Consider the following 22,906-nt stretch of genomic DNA (forward strand, 5'->3'; position numbering starts at 1 on the left):
ATACAACGTAAAACTTTTTACAGTTCAGAAGTCTTCTGATGAAGAAGTTCTTAAAACATAGAAATATTATTTTATCATCATATAGATGACACATTTTAGTGATGATTTTTAATTTATAACGCAGCATTTTTATTTCACATAAAATTATGAAATGTCTAAAACTAGAATTTTCATTTTTTGAAACTTTAACTGTTATTGAAGTTTAAACCAAGTATTCAGAGAACATCTGTGCTGGAAAAAAAGTGAACAGAAGTAGAAATATTTTCATATCCATTATGTGTCAGGTAATTTTGTAATGCAGTGCATGTATTTTTGGCATGATACAACAGAAGTCTGTCTCTGTTGGTATTCAGGTTTACCAGTCAGAGCAGTTTTTAATTTGCATTGGAAATAACTTTTCACTGTTACATGAACTCCAACTGTATCCTGTTTGTCCTGCCCAGGCAACAAAACACTTGTCTAATGACAACAATTTCTGTCCTTTAAAATAGTGTCCTCAGAGGAAATTGTCTTCATTCTGGCCTCATCCCCCATCAATCTAGTTTCTGCCATAAATATCTGTGATGAAACAGTCTCTATAAAAGAATCTATTAGTACCTTCTTACCACTGGTTCCATACAATGCGGTGTTGTCTTAAGTACTAGAAGTGCTTTTCTGAACTACAAATAACTTTTTTTTTTTTTTTGTAGCAAGTGTCATAGTTATCTTTCATTCTGGCTATTTCACTTCATAAGTTGCAGGTTAGAGACTTTCAGCAGAAGTTACGTGTTCAAAAACTAAAAAATTTATTGGTATTCATAGCAAAATGGGAAAAGAGAGGGGAGTTGTATGAGATTCTGTGAAGTTGGTATCAAATAAATGTTTTGACTCCCTTTGTATTATTCTCCAAGTGATCTTTTTTCAGCATATTAACTGTAATTACAAATGTTGCTATCAGTGTTGTTTATATATTTTTTCCAATTATTAATTTACCAAATTGCAGGTTTGAAAAATCTTCAAAATAATTTCAGTGATTCTGGTTTTATTCTCTTCAAACCCATTTTTGAGAAGGATTTTTTTTCAAGTATGGATAGCTCTTTGCATAATCACTAGTGGGCCATTTTAGCAGAATTTGTATTATTTAATGGTATTCTAGCATAAACCTCAATAACTATTTTGAAATTAAAATATAAATAAATAAGCAAGGTCTAATTGTACATATTGTTCCATAGCTCCTAGATATAGCTAACCGGTGCACCTAATACCGTTCTATAAGCTAACAACACAAGTACGGTAATCTTCTTTAATAATCTTAATTAATTAATTGATTAATTCTTACTCTTCTTTTTTAATATGTTTGCTAATTTATGTAGTCAGGAGAGGAGCATGTTGCTGTCACATTTTCAAATGGCAGTGCAGTCAAACAGGACTAATCGAGGCACAGGATGCCCTGGTGTCAGTGTCTCATGCTTTTACTTACTGACCCCTATCAGAGACTTAAACTGACAGCAAGATTGCACAGAGTTTCTATACTTTATCCTTGTTCTCTGTTGGGGTTACTTTTGATGATAAGAGCAGTTCGCCAGGACAGGAAGAGATTATCAGTTTGATACCGTTCAGGCACAGTTAACCCAGCATTTAATCTGACATAAATGTTAGACAGACATAAATTGTAGAGAAGCCAGAGTCACTTAAAAGGATTTCTTCCTACAAAGTCTTTTTTGTGTTTACTTATGTTTAGTTTTCCTTGTATTTACTATGAAAAAAAAAAAAAAAGAAGAAAAAAAAATACTTAAGAAGTACATGAAAAAGAAGATAAAATTATTATTTACTAATAGATATCATTAACTGAAAGTTTTGGTTATATATATAAAGCCCAGTGTATATTGGATTTATTATTATTAATAATAAACATCATTGTTACTACTGCTAACTGAATCAACTGATTGAAAAGTTGGCATATATGATGTATACTAGGTATTGGGTATTAAGATGTGTTTGTAGCAATTAGCAACATATTTCTCATGGATAGACAGCTATTTCTTTTTTCTTTTTTTCTTTTTAATAAAAACATGATAGAAATAGATACAAAAATAGATAAAGCAGGAGGTATTCTGATAATGATGAGGTTTTCAGAAGGGTCTGAGGAGGTACAAAGTACAAATCCTAGTGAGTTACAAAAGTGATCATACATACAATACGATCAGGTGCCTTTCAAAGTCACAGTTTTCCTATGCAAATGTTTACATTTCTATATGGTACCATTGTGTTTTTAGCTGAGATATATTTGTTCTGAAACTAAATGCTAAATGCGAAGGAGATAAGGGAATATAAAACAAACAAACAAAGAACACAATACAGACCTAATTAAAAAAAGACAAATTCTGATGAGAGAACGCATTATTTCTTGGGTGTATTTCTACAAATAATTCACTGCAGTGATTAGAATTGAAGAATTTAAAAATAATAATAATAATTTTGACTTACTGGATATAACAGGTCATCTTTTTTCAAGGTATTATTCTCAGTAAAGATGCCCTGATACCTGCTTCATCACTATACATGAAGATTAGTGTTGTGGGCTGTAATAGGCTATCACAAGCACATTACATTCGGTAATATGGTACATTTTTGTATGACACCAGCCACATGAGTGGTTGACAAATATGACTTCTTAGAAAGCAATTTCTGGAATTTAAGTAATTTAAGGTTTCTTCTAAAAATTAGAAGATTTGCTTACTACCAATTTTTGTCCAAACATGAATTTTGTAGTTATATTCCGTATTAATTACCAACATTATTTCAGTGATACCAAAAAAAAGTCATGTAACATGTGCAGCATACTATTTATCTTTAAATAAACTTGTACAGTATTTATTATAGTACTCAACTTGACACTACACAACTACCACAATTTGAAATCAGTTGCGTTACTGTTATAGTATTCAGCTTTTCTTTATGAATAGATTAGTCCTCTAGGTCTTTCCACTTTATGTTAGTCATCTGCTTAGCACTGCAGTTAATGCAGGTGCTTTGGATTCATGCTGTTCATTTTATACTTTTGAAAAGACACAGAATTACTTAAAAGCAGACTGAATAATTTGAACCACAAAGTCTACCTAATGTCAAGGAAAGAAGGCTTTGAATTAGTGAAGATAATGCTACTATGGGCAGTTATGTTACAAATGTTGTAACCTATTTGATACGAAATAGAATTCCAGCTACCTATTCCTATCATGAATTCTGAAAAACGTGACAGTTCGTACTTTGGATTCAGTTTCTTTTAAAAGAAGTCAGTGTAGGAACATCCCACCACTATTCACATAATCACTGAATGTTTGAGGTTGGAAGGGATTGCCTCTTGTCCTGTCACTGGGCACCACTGAAAAGAGCCTGGCTCCGTATTCTTTATGTCTTCCTTTCAGATATTTGTGCACATTGATGAGATCTCCCCCTAGCCTTCTCTTAGCCAGGCTAAACAGTCCCATCTCTTGGGGACTCAATTACCACACAATTAAATCATGATGGTCCAGCCCTATCTTGTTATCAGAGCCAGAAAACAAAACAAATAAACACAATCATATGGTCTAAGAAAAAAAAGAAAAAGCTATCAAAAGCCACCAATAGAAACAAAATGTTGAAGTATTCTAGAAGATTTTACATCTTTTCTTGTAAAATACTATTGGTCTTGGTTACCTTTCTTCCTGTCAAATTTATAGCTTAAAATGAGAAAATAGAGATTGAGTAGGTTAATGTTCAGCATCATGAAATACATGTAGTTATTCCGATATGAGTTTGGAGCTCAAGAATGTTACTAATTAAGACTTAAAATTTTCCTTTTTTGTCTGCTTTTTGCTCGTACATAGAAGAAAATTTGGTATGCCATTGCAGTGACTTAAAGGGGATAAAAATGTTGAATTCTGAGCAAAATATGAGGATTATTGCATAAAGTCACTTGGCAAAAAACATTTTACCAAGTCTCCCTGTACTGAAGCAGTGATTAATGCAGCTTTGTTGTCTTTTTCTGATTCTGCCACAATAAATGTAAAATTATAATTTCTACATCTGTATAGTAAATCTACCTATTCTTTAGCCCAATAGGGTGTAATAATACCATAGAGCAGAATTTCCATCTTAAAAACTTTTGGCCTATGTATGTCTATGACTTGTTAAAATATTACATTCATATCAAGAACGTCTCTTAATTTTTTCCTAATAAAACATGGTTTTGTTTACCTTACAATGAGCTTGGTATCATTTTAAGTAGATTTTTAATGGCTTGTTGGTTTGAATATTTTTTTTTTAGGTTTTATTTTGTTTCTCTTCAGATAATTTAGTGGTTTTTTTAGTACATATATTTTCTTCAACATCTTTGCTTACTGCCTTAACTTTTCACATATTCAATTATATAAGTAAAGGTTAAAAAAACACATGCACACAATAAGTAATTTTCTGATGTTTCCTTCAAGATGGTTCTACTTTATGAGTTCGTCTCAGAGGGCTAAATGTTAAATGTTTTCATTGATAATTAACACAAATTTTAAACTGTGATTTTCATACTTTGAAAATACAATAGAATTTTGCAAGTAATTTCATCCTATGTAAAGTGTAATTTATATTATACAGTGATGACCTGTGAATGAAAAAAAAAAAAAAGCACAACACAGTCTTTGTCTTTCTCTGTACCTCCAAAATAGGCCCAGCAGAGCGGAAGCAATGCATCTGAGAACTGCAAAGCAAACAATGAGGTGGTATGATTGCAAGTGTGATGCTGAAACTTTGCAACCTGAACAAAACAAAATATCTTAAAGATAGATTTGTAGCCTAAACATTTTTTTTTCATTTACTTCCCTTAACTGCAGAATATTTTGCATTACCCAAAGTATCTTTAAATAGTTTAGATTTAGTTGTGCTCAGAGAATCCTGAAGTGATTAAGTTGGCAGATGCTTGAAAAAGAGATCTACTGTACTGTTTACAGTAAACTGAGGCATTCAACTTTGCTTGCAGTATATGAGGCAAGGTCCCTCTGAGCTGGTATGGAGTCCATGCACCACAGAACCTGTCCCTGAGCTGCTGTTTCTGCACACACTGAGAACAGCATAGAGCTAAAGTAGAGAGGGAGATACCAGCTGAGTTTGAGTACATTGTGTACTGGAGGTTTGAGGGTTATAAGGTATAGGTTTAGGGGAATCAACCTGTTGGAAATGGAGTTGGATATACAAGGTAATTTCAGCAATGCTGTTGGGATTTTTATTCTGTTCCTAAAAATTACTTAGAGATTTTGTTGTTTTCTGGACAGCACTGTGTGTAAAAATAAAGTGAACAGATGCTAAGGCTGAGAGTCCCTGCTCCATATAGGAACAACTGTCATGATTTGGGAATATAGTAGGTAGGTAGGTAGGTAGATAGATAGATAGATAGATATTAGGGAATAGAGGGAAGAGATCAATAGGAGACATGGAGGTAAGGATGACAGGCAGGAAAATACAGAAGGTAAATATATGAAGCTGGATTTTGTTCTTAAAATGTGAAAAGTGGGATAGGAGAAGAGGTGGGAGTTAGCGTCATGATTTGAGAAAGACATTGTGGCTTACTTATGGCTATGTCAGAATTATGTAATCTAATATATGATGCCAGAAGTCTGATCATCCTAAATTACTCCAGTAATTCTGTCCTGAAATACAGGTAGCAATTGAAATTTTGATACATACTGATGCCATCCAACAATGACATGTCAGTAATTGATAATGCATGAATATTTTATTACTAAAATAAAAATTATTAGTGTGAGAGATCTGGAGGGGAAGAGATCTTATTCTAGTTCATATGGCCAGTGTTCCTAGATATTTACTGGCAGAAAATGGCCAACAGATATATGCAGACTGTTTCTTTTAAACATCAGTATTGACATAATAGGTTATTTTATGTAGCTATAATTTTATTACCATTTTTTCTCCATCTGGCAAACATTTTCTACACTTCTTACCCCAAAATAAATCTTTGAAAAAATAGTTACTCTAACATTAACTCAGAGTGGCCTTACAGAAAACAAAGAGTAGAATTCACAGCAGTCATTTGCAGGGAATATCTTGCCTCTATTTCTGGTTGTTAAATTAGAAGTATCTAATGTAAATATCAGAGATTTGTACAACTCACAAGACCACAGATTTTTAGAAATCATGCATCAGTAAATCAGGATACTATGAATTCAGATTAAACTTAGTGAAACCGAAATAACTGAAGAGATTAAACTGCCACCCTGAAAACCGCATCCCAGCAGTAACATAAAAATTTTAGACAAGTTAATCCATTCACAGAAGATATTTCTATGAAGCTGGCATTTTATTTTTTTTTAAAGTGATCAACCAAATACTTTCTTCCTTAACATCAAGTGTAATTCAGAGAAAAATACATTGAATTTCTGTATCTCTGGCAGCACCAAGCACCAGAACCATGCAGGCATTCATTGCCCATTGTTAAGGCTGAAGTTGCTATCATCAACGACATGCATTGCATTTAGCAGAAAGATACCTTATCTTCATGACAACTAATTTTGTACCTATTCTTATGGAGATGGAGAAATTAGAGTGATGTTTGTGTATCAAAAATAACATCATAGTCAAGATGACCAAGAACTAGCCTGTTCAGTAAGAGGGGACTCCTACTTTCGCATAAACTGTATAATGAATATCATGTGTTTTATTATATGCATGTGGAGAAGAACCAAAACAAATGGGAAGGGGAAAGAAAACATTACTGTACCTGCTGTGAAAGTAATATGTCCATCTGTAAAAAAGTCAGATTCTAAAAAAGCCCTCTCATTTTAGCTAGTAATCATGAAACTTAAATTCTACTATGTGGTAAGTTTCATTTGCTTTTCTATCTCAAAATTTCACATTCAAATTTACAAGGTCTTCCTTGCAGCCACATGATCATGATAGTGGAAGGAAAATTGTGAAAGTTAGTAACCTTGAACACTGTACATTCTATCTTCCTCCTAAGGATGATTATATATCAAAATCTAATCATCTGGCTTCGTTTGTTGAGGTCTTTCTAATATTATTCTTGTTATAAAGAATATGTGACAATTATTGTACCTGTCGTGGGAGGTTCTACTTTATCTCCAAGGAAGAGCTAGTGATTTCAGAATATTGGCTATTGCCAAACAGGCAAGAGGGAGAAAATACAAGAGAAAGATAGAAGGCTGTTAATCAAATTGGGCGGAGTTACAAAAATTTAAGGTGCTTTAACAGGATGGATGGTAATGAAAGTACTAGATTTGTTAGAGGATGCAGTTTATTGAGTTCTTGATGATGGGAAATACATGACAGTATTAACCATCTAAGAGAGACTCTTCCAAAAATATAGTACAGGAAACATCCAGCATCTTAGACCTGACAATCTGTCATATATTTTCCCTGTATGATCCAGGAAGATGAATTATTTGAGGAACAAATAGTCAAAAGTTTGAAAATCTACATTCTTAAATGAAGAAGTACAAATCTGATTCTGCACACCAGTTTGCTATTACAGCTCTCTGGACACATGCTGAATCAGGTAATTTGCCATATCCAATTTTGTGTATAACTATTAACATACACCAGAGCTGGATCTTTGAAGTTGTTAATTGAATTACATTCTGAATGAGACATGATATATGGGTCTGTTCTTGAATCACTGTTCTCAGACATTACGCCTAATAAGGATATTTAAATGCTAGAGACACTTTTCAGGTCAGAGTTTGCTTCTCCTACACGATCTTCTTGTACAGTATATGGGTAACTACATCTCATAATTGTAGTGCTGACCTGTCAGTTTCTGTTACAGTGGTCACTCAGCATAGGAGAGGCAGTGCATTGCGTGGAGTTACTGGACACCAAAGCCAGCTCAGTTTGGGTCACTGCTGCACTTGCACTGTGTCTTGTGAGGCTCATTGCCCATTGGCTTGAGAGGTCCCTGCTATAGGACTTCTTGTAACATGCAACTCAAATCATGGGTTACAACAGTTTAAAGGCACATCCATTACAATCTCCACCCCTTGTTCTTTTGGACCGGGCCATAGGGTTTAGCATTGCAGTGAACTCCTCCCCTCACCCCTGATCCAGCCTGGGTTTGTCCACTGGCCACAGCCCTCTCAGAAGTCTACCTACTGTGTGGTGGACTTTTACCCACAGCCACAGATGCTTGGAGGTCTGCCTGTTCTGGTGTGGACTTAGTATCAGGCCACAGCCTCCTCAGAGGTATACCTGCTGCAGCACGGACTTAACTATAGCCGCAGTTGCTTCAAGGTACATTTGCTCTGGTGCAGCCTTTTCTATTGGCCATAGTCACTTCAGAGGCCCCTTCAGACACCTGCTGTGTCGTGGTCTTATCCATGGCCACAGATGTTTGGAGGTATTCTGGCATGGCCTTATCCACGGACACAGACACTGCAACAAGTACCTGCTGTGGCTTGGACTTTCTCCATGGCCACAGATGCTTTGAGGGGTACTTTGCTTCAGAGTGGACTTAATCCATGGCCAGAGAGATTTCAGTGTGTTTGTGTTCCTACGTGGTCACAGTCCCTCTGATTCAAGTTCAGTTTGGATTTCCAGCCTGTCCAGTACAACAGCACAGGAACAGCACTGATGACCTGTTATGGCCACGTGGGTGGCCATAACTGTTATCAAAATGTTCCCAGGCACAGCAAAGCAAGATGATAAGGTGTAGAGCAAATGGCAGAAGCAAAAGCATCCACTAACAAGCACTGGATTCTACCATACAGTACGGCAAGCAAGCCCCTATCAAGCACAGGAGCCTGCGAATTAGCATATAAACAGCTATAGCATCTGTAAATTTGGTCTAGCACACTCCACATTGCAATCAAATCTCTCATCGTCTTGAATCCTTCAAGCCCAACACTGGGTGCCAAAAGGGCTGATGTAGTTCAACCTGGCAGGCAACTAAGTGCCACACAGCCACTTGCTCACTTTCCCCAGGTGGGATGGGAGCGAGAATTGGAAAGGTAAAAGTGCGAGAACTCATGGGTTGAGATAAAGTTTACTATGGAAAGCAAAAGCTGCATGTACAAGCAAAGCAAAACTAGGAATTCATTCACTACTTCCCACTGGCAGGCAGGTGCTCAGCCACTTGTGGTTTAGCAAGGCTCATCGAGTGTAATGGTTCCTTGGGAAGACAAACACCATCACTCCAAATGTCCCCCCTTTCCTCCTTCTTTAACCCAGCTTTTATTGCTGAGCATGATGCCACATGGCATGGGACATCCCTTTGGTCAGTTGAGGCCAGCTGTCCTGGCTGTGTCCCCTTCCAGCTCCTGGTGCACACCCAGCATCCTCGCTGGCAGGGCAGCGTGAGAAACAGAAAAGGCCTTGGCTCTGTGCAAGCACTGCTTTGCAACAACTAGAAACATTGGTGTGTTATAAACACTGTTTTCATCAAAAATCCTAAACACAGCATTGTGTGAGCCACTACGAAGAAAATTAGCTCCGTCGCACCCAAAGTCATGACAATACTAAACATGTTTCTGTTTGATAAATACCAATTTTGTAACCATTTAAGCACACTATACTACAGCTAGCAATGAAAGTATACAGGAAAAAAGAAAATGTCCTTATATATTTCATTCTCATTTTTTTTTTTATTTTATAAGAAATATCTAACAATGTATAAGAATATCTTTTATTTGTACTTTAAAAAAATATTTCCAGAGCTATTTTCTTTGTATGAAGCATCACTCCAGTTATTTACTCCTGACTAGCATATCAAAGATCATGTTATTTAAGATGATTTGCCTGAAAGTATCTTCTACTTTTGGCTATATCAGATCTTTCAACTGCTGGGGAAATTGCTGCAAAGCCTTTTTTTCCAATCTTTTGAGAGAGAAAACATAAAGCTAATTTTGTTTAGCAATGCTTTGCATTTTGGAGTTGTTGATTTTGATATAGCTTTATCTGAAGGACTTTTTGTGATTTAAGATGCTAAACCTGTTAGTATCTGTAGTCATGTGTAGATGACAGTCCATAACTCACCCACTCTTTTAAAATATAAGTAGACAGATACTACAGTGATCCAAAATCTGCCTTTAGAAGACAGAGCAGTTTGAACCAAAAGTCACTACTCTCCTAGATGCTTGTACCTACAGGAACTGGACACTCCTTTTTCACATGTAAGTCTTGTAAGTAGGATATGAATTGGCCCAATGTTTACTTAAATTAACAGAAAGCGTCAGAAAGCATCAAACCATGTGATTTTTTCCTAAGACGGGAAAGTTAGTTGGGTTCTGACGGAACGTCTTTCTATCTGCCACATTCATGCCAGTGTTCATTGACAAAGTGAAGTTACTTTGAGAAATTGTCCGTTATGGAGGACAGAGCTTATCTAAAATCTGTTGTTAAATAACTTCATTTTGTGTCTCATGCACACTGTGATGAGATTTCTGACCCATATGTTGAACACACATTCAGTGCAAAAGCTGTCCGCCAGGAAGAAGTCAGTTCATGCAGTTTTCCTTCAGGTGGATCCCACTGCTAACTTCATTTCCAGAAGCCAAGTGTCTGACTCTGGGCGTTCTGACGTTCCTGACCATACCTAAGCATAAAACAGGCATATGCAAAGTTTGCTTTTATCTTCATAGAGTTCCATTTTTGTGATGTCATATCCTGAATACTCTTTATTAGTCCATTCTTTGCAAGAAGATATTTAGATGTTTAAATATGTTTTTAAAGGTCTATGAGACTCAAAGAGCAGTAGAATTACTTACCATAACATCTGAAAAGGAAAGAAGAGCTCCTGTGTCTTGTAAATAAAATTATATGAAGACATACTTCACTTACTTGTATGAAATCATCTTCTTTCTTACAAAAATAAGGGCTGAATATTTATTAAAAAAATATGTTGAGCTATGTAGTAGACTTTATCTGTGCTTAGAACAGATGACAGTTGTCTCTGATCTAAGCCTGTATGTATGCATGCACCAGAAGCATAATAAAAACCAAAAAGTTACATTTTTGCACAAAGGTAAACACAAAAAGAAGTTGAAAACATGTACTTCAGAAACAAGAAAGTAGTTTAAAACCATTCTTGAAGCTAAATTTTACTGTTAAGTCAAATGTGTTCTAGTCTCTGATAGACCTATTAGAAATTTTCTAGTCTAAAGTTAAACTAATTGTGAGAAGACTAGAACAGAATTTCCAGAGACACAACTAGAAGTTTTGTCTTATATTTTGTCTTATATTAACAACTATTTATCAACATATATATGGTTCAAGTATTAAAAAGAGATACCATGGCACCAGCTATAACTGATAATTCTCTTTAAGAACTGTGTTTCCTTCGCTTTCAGTAATATAAATGATATTTACTTAATACTCTTAAACTATAATAAGAGTGCGATTATAATGGAAAATTCATTTCAAAATAAATATTTAATAGACAAAAATATGATTTACCCAAGACAGAAGCAGAGGAGCAGGAGAGAACCACTCCTGCTCATTTCTGGAGACCATTAAACTGCTTCTGTTTTCCAGGGAAACAGTGAGTAGAATGGAAGAGCCTTGTCACTGCTGGCATTGTGATCTGAAAAATATAATTAGTTTGCAAGCCAGCAGTTTTCTCTGTATCTGATTCAGTGTTTGGCTACATGTTTAGTATAGCCATTTACAGGCAAGGTTTGTAAGGAAGATGCACCATCTCTTTGTCTGTAGCTTGATGATTTCTTAAGGAACTGATATGAAGATTATCCTGAATAGAAAGCATACTGATATGCACAATGTTTTATCTGAAGTAGGTAAAATGCATAGCAATATTTTAGGTGTTCTTTTTTCTTTCATTATTTTATTCTAGGTTTATTCACACAGCCAAGTGTCTTTCTTTAGAAAGGTTTCATAAAGTATATGATCTGATAGGAAATTGGTGAAGCATTTACACATCTATGAACATTCAGAGAGTGAGTGTAATTTCTCCATGGCAAAAGGAGACTCTATAAAATCAGCAACTGAACAGTGTACATATATGTTTCATACTGCACCTCCCTTTGTCACCAGCCATTGGGAAGTAATAAACAGCTTGGGAAGTCAGTGTGCTGACTGAACACTGAACCCAGGGCCACATCCACACATCCACCTGCAGATGTCACAAGAGAAGGAACCTGCCTATTACTTTCGTGCACTGAACCCTAAACATCATGTAATAATGCACCCTAACAAAATGTACTGTGCCTTTCCCAGAGTCTGGCTGGAGAGTTTCTCATCATTGGGATGAAACAGTTTTTGTCATTTCTGAGACACATCTTTCAAGGGCCTGATATTGCCTAATGTTAAATATAATTAGCAAGATTTCTCTTCCTGAGAATTTCAGCTGAAACAATTTCAGCAGAGGAGAAACCTATGAAAATAAGAGCTTAAAAAACTCAGGGTTGAACACTGATGTTGCCACAGTTAGTAATAAATTGAAACAGCATTCAGTTAAAACTTTAGAAGATTAGTGCTTCAATAGAGTTATATGGTATGTTTTATACTAAAACAGTTAACATATTTGTGTATTACTTTCTTTTTTCAGATGCTCCAACATTTGTGTCAAATCAAACCATGCATTACTCTTGGGAAGGCAATCCCATCAATATAACATGTGAAGTGCTGGCAAATCCATCTGCCACAATTCAGTGGAGGAGAGGAAAATTAGTTCTACCTGTAAAAAATACAACACATCTGAAGACCTACAGTGCAGGAAGAAAGCTGATTCTAGAGGTAAGGCTTAAAAAAGAAATCAACATTGTGACATTAGTTAATTAATTTCTTCTTCAGTTTGGCACCATCACAAGTCTTATGCAGTGTGCTTAAGGTTAAGATTTATAATTTAATAAGTAAAGGTCTTTAAAAAAAAACAAAACAAAACATAAAAACTATGTATGAACTGATTTATCTCCACATTTCTTGTGAACATTTGGAAAGTAAACCTCATTTACATGGCTTGTGTTCAGTTTTGCATCTGCACTGAACGCTAATGTGACTTTCATTTATTGCAAGTAAATAAATGCATAAATATAATATTAATCCATCGGGTTGATAGTAAAAATTAAAGTGACTATCTGGTAGGTGCTTGGTATATACAAAAATATATGTGTGGCTTCAGTCAAGACCAAACCAGAAGGGGAAAGTGAAACTAAACTGCAGTTGGTTTAGATGGCAATTATTATTATTATTATCTTTATTATTATCTCTAAATGTATCGTCTTGACTAAATAGTGAACTACTGAATAGTAATGTACAACAAGTCATGTTCCTTGATTAGTGATTTCACAACAAAGTGTATTCAACCGCTATCTCCAGTCCTGGTCTCACCTGTTACAGCAACTAGATACTCTCCCCTGACTGAATGTGAGAAGTGTGGAGGAAATTAGCTTTCTTCGTTTAAATCTAGTATTAGCAGCTTCAGCATATTTTTCTCAGTTGCCATAGGAAAAATGGTTCAGAAGCTGTAGGGCTAGTACGAGTGGGGGTCCTACATCAGATCCCAAGCAAGAGGTATATGATATTCTGAAATAAGCTGTGTCTTTTTCCTAAAGTCCAGACAATGAACCTCATTTCTTGAAATTTACGGTGTGTGTTACTTTGTTGCTTCTTTCAGAAGAAGCGTTACTTGTAATAGAAAAGTCTAGTTTTCTGTGAGATGTTAAGTGATTGTCCCATGGGAAATTGGATAAGAGGGGAGCAAGAGAATGTGGATCATTATGTAATACAATGTCAGAATAGAGCATAATGACATAAAGAATTTTGAAATAAATGACAAGCTGATTTATGCATGTATGATGACAAGTGAATTCATTTATCTGATGAGAAATGATCTATGATAGCAAATCATTATCTGCTCTCTGTAGCCTTTACAGGAATTAACTATAAATTTACAGATCTGTGTTATGTTGTGGGAAGAAGACAGAAAGGAAATATTCAGTCATTCTAATAACTTATCCTTTATTTTGCCTGAAAACTCATATGTAGCTTCTGGTTTTGGTGAGTTTACTCAGGTTAGCTAAATCTTGGTAAGCATGAATGGTTTTTACTTACCTCATCACATATTAATCAATTGGCTGGGTGATCACACTCAGAGAGTTGACATCAATGGCTCAATGTCCAAGTGGAGATCAGTAACAAGGGGTGTTCCAATATTGACCCCTGGGTCAGTATTGGGATTTGTGCTGTTTGACATCTTTGTTGGTGACATGGACAGTGGGACCGAGTGCACCCCCAGAAAGTTTGACGATGACACCAGGCTGTGTGCCACGGTTTACCAGAGGGACCTCTGCCATTCAGGGGGACTTTGGCCTGAGAAGAGGGCCTGTGCATACCTCTTGAAGTTCAACAAGGCCAAGTGCAAGGTCCTGCAACTGGGCTGGGACAATCCCAAGCACGAATACAGGCTGGGCAGAGAATGGATTGAAAGCATCCCAGAGGAGAAGGGCCTGGGGGTGTTGGTGGATGAGAAGCTCAACAAGAGTTGGCAATGTGCACTTGCAGCTCAGAAAGCCAACCATATCCTGGGCTGCATCAAAAGCAACATGACCAGCAGGTCGAGGGAGGTGATTCTTCCCCTCTGCTCTGCTCTCATGAGACTCCACCTGGAGCACTGGGTTCAGCTGTGGGGCCCCCAGCACAAGAAGGACATGGACCTGTTGGAGTGAGTCCACAGGAGGACCGCAAAGATGATCTAGGTGCTGGAGCATCTTTCCTACTAACACAGGTTGAGGGAGTTGGGGTTGATCAGCCTGGAGAAGAGAAGGCTCCAAGGAGACCTTATGCGAGTCTTCCAGTACCTAAAGGGGGCCTACAAGAAAGCAGGAAAGGGACTCTTTGTCAGGGCAGGTAGTGATAGAACAAGGAGTAATGGTTTTAAACTAAAAAATGGTATATTTAGATTAAATATTAGGAAGAAATTGTTTTTTGGAGGATGGTGAGGCACTGAAACAGGTTGTCCAGAGAAGCAGTGAATGCCCCATCCATGGAAGTGTTAAAGGCCAGGCTGGATGGGGCTTTGAGCAACGTGGTCTAGTGAGAGGTGTCCATGCCTATGGCAAGGGGGTTGGAATTAGATGATCTTTAAGGCCCTTTCCAATCCAAACCATTCTTGATTGTTTGATTCCGTATTAGCTTTAACCTCTCCCAATGAGTTTTAGAGTCTTCTGGAAGTGGATTTCAGTTATTTTGATTGAACTGGGTGGAGTCATCAGGACTACCTTAATAATTCTGCAGGAAAAAAAATGACATTAACTGACATTAATTGAAACATCATTTTTTTACATGGTTCAAATGTTAAATTACATGGAGGAAAGAGGCTTTTGATAACTTGACACTTGCAAAACCACAACTTTCCAAGAAACAGTCTCCACAGTTCCCTTAAAGAAAAGTTTGGACTATCACTGAAATGTGTTCTGCTCATTTATATAGGTTGGCAGTTAATCCACCCTTTGGTGCTATTTTGACAAGTCAATACAGACCCATGCCACCTAGAATAAATGTTATAGAGCCACTACATTAACTACAAAGAAAGCTTATGCTGCTCCCTACTTTTCTTTTTTACCCCTGAATGTCCAGTGTATTGTGAATCCCATAAACTAAAAAAAGCAAAATATTATCCTTGCATTATCTATAGGAACAGCATTTTTCAGACCTATCATTGCTTAGTTTAATCAAAATATGTGCAAATAGTGTCTTTGTGAACAAATGTGCAGTTTATTAATTTTTTCCTTCCTTGTTCAAAAGTGAAATTATAGAGATAAACAATGTCACCATTTCCCATTATTTGATTTCCTAATTTGAATTTGAAAAGGGGGAGTTTAACATGAAAAAGGGTGAATCTAGATCTGTATTTTGGGGAATATACTAGACAGGCTGAAGTAAGAACTCATCTGCATATTGGTTAAATAGAACATATTTGCATTTCTGATTTTTTAAAAGAACTTTATTATTTGAATAGAAAGTAATATTTTCAAATCGTATTCATTTTAAAGATTGCTCCCACATCTGACAGTGATTTTGGACGGTATAACTGTACAGCCACAAACACAATAGGAACAAGATATCAGGAGTATACACTTGGTCAAGCTGGTAAGTTAAAAAACTGTTCACAAGTTTATTTAAATCTTTCTTCTCTTTTCATCAAAACAAAGTTCAGACACAATTTTCTCTGTTTATTTGATTCCGATGGAATGTTTGCAGTTAATTTTAATCCTCTAAAAGTAGAGTAGCAGTTCGAAGGAAAATAGGCCAATTCCCTCAAAATATGAATGTTCTTTGAATTTAATTTTAAGCCCTTCTGAAAATTGAAGAAATGTAATTATGTTAACTTTTTTCCTTTGCCCTTATTACATCCTACATTTTAACAGTGTGTCTTCATTACCTCAGTGGATAGACATATGGCTTGCAGGCAGTAAAAATAAGGAAGACGTAGGAAAGTCCTTTTCCTTTTTCTTTCCTGTATTTTCTTGAGAAACCAGAGAGAAAAGACTGAAATACTTGAGCAAAGAATTTTTATCATTTGCAGTTCTAGTTATTTAAAAGCAGAATTTGACCTGGTGTGCTAGACAGAGTTAATTTAAGCTCGGAAATGTTTTACAATCAGTTGTTAAAGAACTTATGAATATTTTTAGGTCCATCTATCATTGCTTAGGCAAATATAAAAATATGACTGTGTGTTTCAACTTCAGCAGGATTAACTATTAACTAATATTAAATGAGAGTTTCTTAGCATTTCTTTCAATGATATTTCGTTGAGGAATGGACCAACACTTATTCAGCAAGCTTTGACATCTCCCGACATGTGGATTTACATTCTTAGGTGATGCAAATTGTTCCACCTTTAATGACATCTATGGATTTATAATGTAGTTTACAGTAATAAAGTTACAGCCAAACTGAAAGCTATACACCCCTTAAAATGCGTTGTTATAGATCATTTTCTTCATGGAACTTTGAGGTCACACCATACTGCCAGACTGGCTGATATATTTGCAAGGTAGAGGTAGAAATAAAGATTAGAGCACTTCCAGTCTTGTATATATATTTTTTTAAAGTAGGGCTTGTATATTTTTTATGATCTTGAATGTTTCGGCTGTAATTTTTTGTTATATTTTTTGAATAAAAAATATAAACTCTTTGGAGCCCTATTACTAGGAGGGCCTTTGTGGGTACATTGCTGAAATGTGTGTGTCCAATCACAACCTCTTTTAAGCTACCAATTGTTTTAATTTTTATAGTACTGCTCAATAGGGCAATTATTTTTTTTAGTGTCTCAGGAGTTACAAAAAATGGTTGTTTTGTTTATTAAGAAGTTTCTTAGGTCTAAGCTGTTCACAGCTTTGAAATTTTTTCCCATTTCTTCTAAGGAAATTATTTCTAACACACCATTTACTATTAACTCTCTCACTATATATATATTTAAATATATTTTATATGCTATACTATACTATAATATATTTATATTTATATTCATTTACCATGAATACTGTACTCTCTTTCTTTTGTCTTTGTTCTGTGGCCAAAGCAGTTGAACTTCCTAAAATAGGCAAATGTAGTTTTTCTTTTAAAAAACAACAGATTTTGATATGGCAAGATTTTATATCATACAGAAGATCCATTCTTCTTCATTTGACAACTTTTTCATTTGCTGTGTAGCAAATCTGATTGTCCTTTGGTAGCTACATGCTACACTCTACTATTAGCTCTTCCTTTTGCATGTTACTTAGTCCCAATTAAGTCCTAATTTCCTGCAATAAATTTATATTCTGCCTTACAAAACTCTCCCCAATTTAAGGAAAATCACAAGCTAATTCATACCCCAAACCATTTTTTTGTTTGTTTATTTTATTTCATTGTGTGTGTGTGAAAAGAAATTGTAGAAAAGAACAGTTTGTAGGGTCTTCATTCATGTTCGTGATCATTTACCTCATTTGTCCCATTTATTTCAATGGAACCACTTGAACACTTGAGTTTCCATAAAAAAAGACTAAAATTATGATTGTAACAGTTCACCAGTCCTACTTGTGGCTTTAAATATAAAAAAAGAATACTTCTTGTGACGTTCAAAATTAAGGTAGTAATAGAAAAGCTCTAAATTTTAATGAAAAACACTATTAACTAATTTCTCTACCAACTATTCTGTCTCTGGTTAAGAAATCTCAAGATTTATAGAAAGTTAGTGTTGATTTGAATAGGTAAACTATATCTATTATCTGTATGTTATTTTTGTCCTCCTTTAATTTAGGAAATAGACAACCCTCTAGAAACTAAGGATCCGATTTTGTAAATCTTGTGACTGGCATAGGATTTGTAGACTTCTATTAAATCTATCAAACGAGGACTGCACCTAATCCCCTGATTTTAGACAGGTTACATTTATTTCTCTTCAGCCTGGCTTTCTCTTTGGGGCAACACAGGTATCTATTGATTCAGCTGCAGCATTTGCTCTGCTTGTTCTTCTGCAGTGCTAGGTGCTACGTTGGCCTCTGGAGTATTATCTCTAAGGCTCGATGCACGTGAGGCTCCACTGGAAAAGAAAAGCAGTAGAAGGGTAGTATGAAATCTGCTAAGAATGATTTCTCAGTTCCTCTCAAAAACAGAAAACTTGCCACTAGAAGCCCTTTTTAAAGCCGTGAACATAGATGTTAGAAAATGGAAGGAAAAATCCTTCAGGTGTCTTACCTCTCAGGACAAAAGAAGATGAAAAAATGGAGCAATTGTGCCAATGGAAACAGAGGCAGTCAGATTCTGGTTACTGCTGTGCACTGTTTTTTTATAAAGATGTGTATACATATGGTAGCATCTCAGTAGATATTTTGTATCTGCTGAATATTTCCTAATTTTGCAAAACAGACAACAGCGTCACAGCTCAGTGATGCTACAGGATTATTATTTTAGCGATATATTTATTTCTTGCTTTTATACATAATTAATTTTAATACAAAAAAAATTCTCATTATTAATTGAAAAACAACATGGTATTTTAACAATGCATTTTATTTCAGCTAATTCTCACATGAGAGCCCCTGGAAATGCGAACGAGAGAAAATAACTCCATACAAGCTGTTTTGGCTTTTTAACACAGCTATGTCAGAGATGTTACTGATTCCAGTATTTCAAACAGCTTACCATTCTCTATTTTTGCAAGAGTTTGTTTAACATTTTTCAGTCAATTCCACAGAAAATGTTATCAGCAATTTTGAAAGTTATGTATTGGGGTTGTAAGCAAATAAAGGTAAATCGGTATATATTTAGTGAAACTAACAAAGCATTATGGGAAGTTATTATGTTAAGCATGAGCTATATATGGACATTCTATAACATGAAATGAAATAGAAAATAGAATAAATTCAAATTTTGTAGTAATTATGATGAACATATATCCTTAATATGTCATTGTGGTAAAGTGTTTATGTGGGGTTTGAGGGTGTCAGGACTCCATTGTGCTGGATAATCCTTACAGCAGTGTAATGCATAATATACACTATCTTGAAAGACTGACATTATTAGCATTTGTACCTAAATAGCCTTTTTTTGGTGGGAAAAAAAAAAAAACAGCAAATAAAATATGTATTTCTCTGTTATAATTTCTGCATTTAAGCTAACATTGACTGGAAATGAAAAATAGTCAGGGAGAGAGAGGATAGAAACATCATCATAATGTCAGGAACAAAATGCTGAATGCAGCTTTCTTCCTAGTTTTACTACCCCTATTGTTTTACTACAGTAAATCAGGAAGTCCTAATGACTGATATTGCCCAAATAAACATTATTTTCATGCATTTAAATAGAGCCTGGATTTCCTTGTCACTTTGACTGTAAGTACTAATGCTGGGGTGTAACAGACTATTCCAATGGATCTGTCAGAGAAAAATAAATACTTCTTCCAGCTAGGAGATTGTAATAAGCAAAGTATCCTGCTAGGGTAAATTTTACAAATAACAATCATTTTACTGAATTGTTTTCTCTTAAAATTCTGCAGGAATGACTTATTGCTTCATGTTTTGTTCCATTTTTCTGCTTTGTTTTTTTTTTTTTTTCAGCAGATTCAAACTTTTTTTTGGTGTTGTTGTTTGTGTTTTTTTTTTTTATTACTACTAGTTAAAACGTGATCATATGGCACGATATCATTATATTTTTTCTTTTGCCCCTCCTTAAGAAATATGGCTTATTGGTGACAGAAAAAGATTTCTTTCAAAATTTAGATTTGCAACCATAGCGATGTGTATGACAGAAGAACTATACTTGCTCACTGTAATTATACAGAGCTACTAAATCAGCCTGAACTCCGGATACTGTCATTTAAATCTTTCACAGCAACTGAAGAACTGCAACCTATTCAAGCTTTCACACTGAAAGGTGCCATTACTTGCAAAACGCTGAGAATCTTCAGTGCTTATTGAAGGCTTACTTACGTGTGCTCAGCACCTGACTGGTAGTGATCAGCCCTTGAAAACACCATGAGTGACATCCTCTTTTCTCATTGCTTAAGCATTTAAATTGGTATGTGAGTAACATGTGAAATACAAGAAGATCCACAGTCTTTTTCATTTCTTGCCACTGCAAATGAATTGCCTCACATCACATCCACAGCTTTTGTTTTAGAAGTCTACTTATACTCTGTTTTTTCTCTATGACAGGCTTAGGCTTTGACAAGCAGGTGAGCTTGGCAGATTGTCCCAATGGCTTTCAGAGCCTGAGGTGAGCACAGATATTCCTAGATTTGCCCAGATCAAGTTTAGTCGTAGATAATGTGAAATGTCAGTATGTAGGTAGTTTATATTAACTAGTAAAGCATTTTTCCTTTTTGTTGAGATCTCATTATTGTTATTTCAAATGCTTTTGGGTAGACGAATAGAAAACTGTATGGCTATCAATGATCTAGTACAATGTTGTTGGAATAGATAATTTACTATCTTAAAATGGTAAATGTTGAAGTTATGACACAGCTAAACTGGATTTTTTTTCAATTCTTTCCTTTAGATATTGATGTGTATTTTGCACATGACAGTATAAAGTTAGACTGAATCCAGAGACCCTGAATGTAAACCATGATTCACCTCCAAGGCTCTCCTGGCCTTACTTTCTCTAGACTTCCCTTCCCCATTCTTTCCTCTATTCTGGGACAGGAAAGGGGTTGAAAGTTCAGATGAATAGTTGATTTGTCTTTTTGCCTTAGTTTTTCTTTCAGTCTTTGCACATAGGAGGATACTTTTATTTTTGATGAAATTTGAACATCTCACCACATCATGCCTGGAATTGCAGCTAAGCACAGAGACCAACAGTGACACAGTGTTAACAGGAGCAACTGTTGGCAGAAACCACACCAATAAGAAGTGCATACAGTTTGAAAATTAGTTACATCATACAACTCTGATGATGAATTACAAACTTGTCTTGCCAAATCATCCGTTTCATGTTTTGCACAGTTTACCATAGAATACCAAGGATCTTACAGCATTTAGGAAGTGGTAACATATAATAAATTTTAACGTTAATGGTAATGTATAATAAAACTTTAAGAAATGAGAGATGCTATATCTGTTTCCATTCTAAAGCAATGTTACAGGGAATCAAAAAGGAAAATTAAAATGCATTCTATGATGTCATTAGACATGGAGAATTCCCAATTAATCAAATTATCAAATATATCTTAAGTCTCCTGTATACACAGAAAGTCAGTGAAGATGGGGAATAATGACATCAAGAGCAAATGAAGAAATGGGAAAGACAATAAATGAGCTTCACAGAAATTATATCCTGTAAACAGTCTTATGGAATCAGTTGATGTTCAAGATTTAAAAAGGTTGATCCATAAGTGATGAGAACTACAGCATCAAATTTAACAGTTTACTAATCTGGATTTTTGGTGCTGGCACTTTGGGACTGGTTAATGGATGTTGTTCCTTGTTTCTCCATATATTCCTGTTTTCATACAGTTAAAATAAAATTAAAGAAATAGGACTTTATTTTCCCTGGAAAATAATACGACAAAAGAAGGTAGTCATGTTCTGTGCCAAAACAGTGCTTTGGGGTCTTACTGACTGTTTTAGGATTGCTGGGCTGCCTTTTTTTTTTTTTTTTTTTTTTTTTTGTATAACTTTTGCCTTGCTGCTGCCTAATGCCCATTTACCTTCATAAAACATGGGCAGATCTAAAATCTAGATCTCAGCCCTAAAACTTGCCATGTACATCTTCTGTATCAGCATCAGCTAAAGGATATGTAATAATAAAAAGCAGCATAATATAGCATGTGTGTAAAACTGTCAGCACTGCAATTGTTTTTGCTTTGTGTGCATGTATCTTATTATTCTTTATTATTTATGTATTTACGTGCGAGCTGTGGTCCTGGTTCCTTATCCATTCCTTATTTTTCCAGAACCCCCAGTGATATGATAAAATAAATTTATTGTAGTTTTCCCCAATCAAAGACATCAAGGCAAGACTGGACCTTATCTGTGCATTTAATATTGAATTTTTTTCTTCCATTCCAAGGATGCACAAGGATGAACTGTTTCACCAAGATCTTTAACTCCAAAGATGTACTCCCTGCTGCATCTCTTTCCCTGCTATGCTCCTGATAGTACTTATATTCAGCATTTAGACATAGTCAGTCTATATGCCAGATGTATGCAGTCAGGAAAAGCTGCAGAACTGTAGTAGGAACGTGTTGACAGGAGATAATGAGACAAGAACTAACTGGAAGATAAATCTCTGACCCCACAACGTACTCCCACACCATTACTTCTTTCCCCCATTTATACCAGGACTGCTAAACTCCCAGAAATAAAATTATTTTCCTCCGTAAAACTATCCAAAAAGTAGCTTGAAAAGAAAATCTCTGGTGATAAAGACTGGTCATTTATTGAATGGGTTGAGTAAAATGTAATAGGCTTGAAAGAGTATTTACATAGCTGTG

General features: G+C 35.4%; 1 protein-coding gene across 3 annotated transcripts in view; it reads left to right on the top strand.

The window, feature by feature from the left end:
* Positions 1 to 22,906, top strand: part of NCAM2 (neural cell adhesion molecule 2) — a 285,939-nt gene that overhangs the window by 199,680 nt on the left and 63,353 nt on the right. For all 3 annotated transcript variants that reach the window (XM_040576190.1, XM_040576175.1, XM_040576184.1), the window contains exons 10-11: positions 12,536 to 12,723; positions 15,981 to 16,077. In XM_040576190.1, the coding sequence (XP_040432124.1) occupies positions 12,536 to 12,723; positions 15,981 to 16,077 (285 nt within the window). The remainder of the gene's footprint in view (positions 1 to 12,535; positions 12,724 to 15,980; positions 16,078 to 22,906) is intronic.

Source organism: Cygnus olor, chromosome 1, assembly GCF_009769625.2.
Source record: "Cygnus olor isolate bCygOlo1 chromosome 1, bCygOlo1.pri.v2, whole genome shotgun sequence".
Classification (NCBI taxonomy): domain Eukaryota; kingdom Metazoa; phylum Chordata; class Aves; order Anseriformes; family Anatidae; genus Cygnus; species Cygnus olor.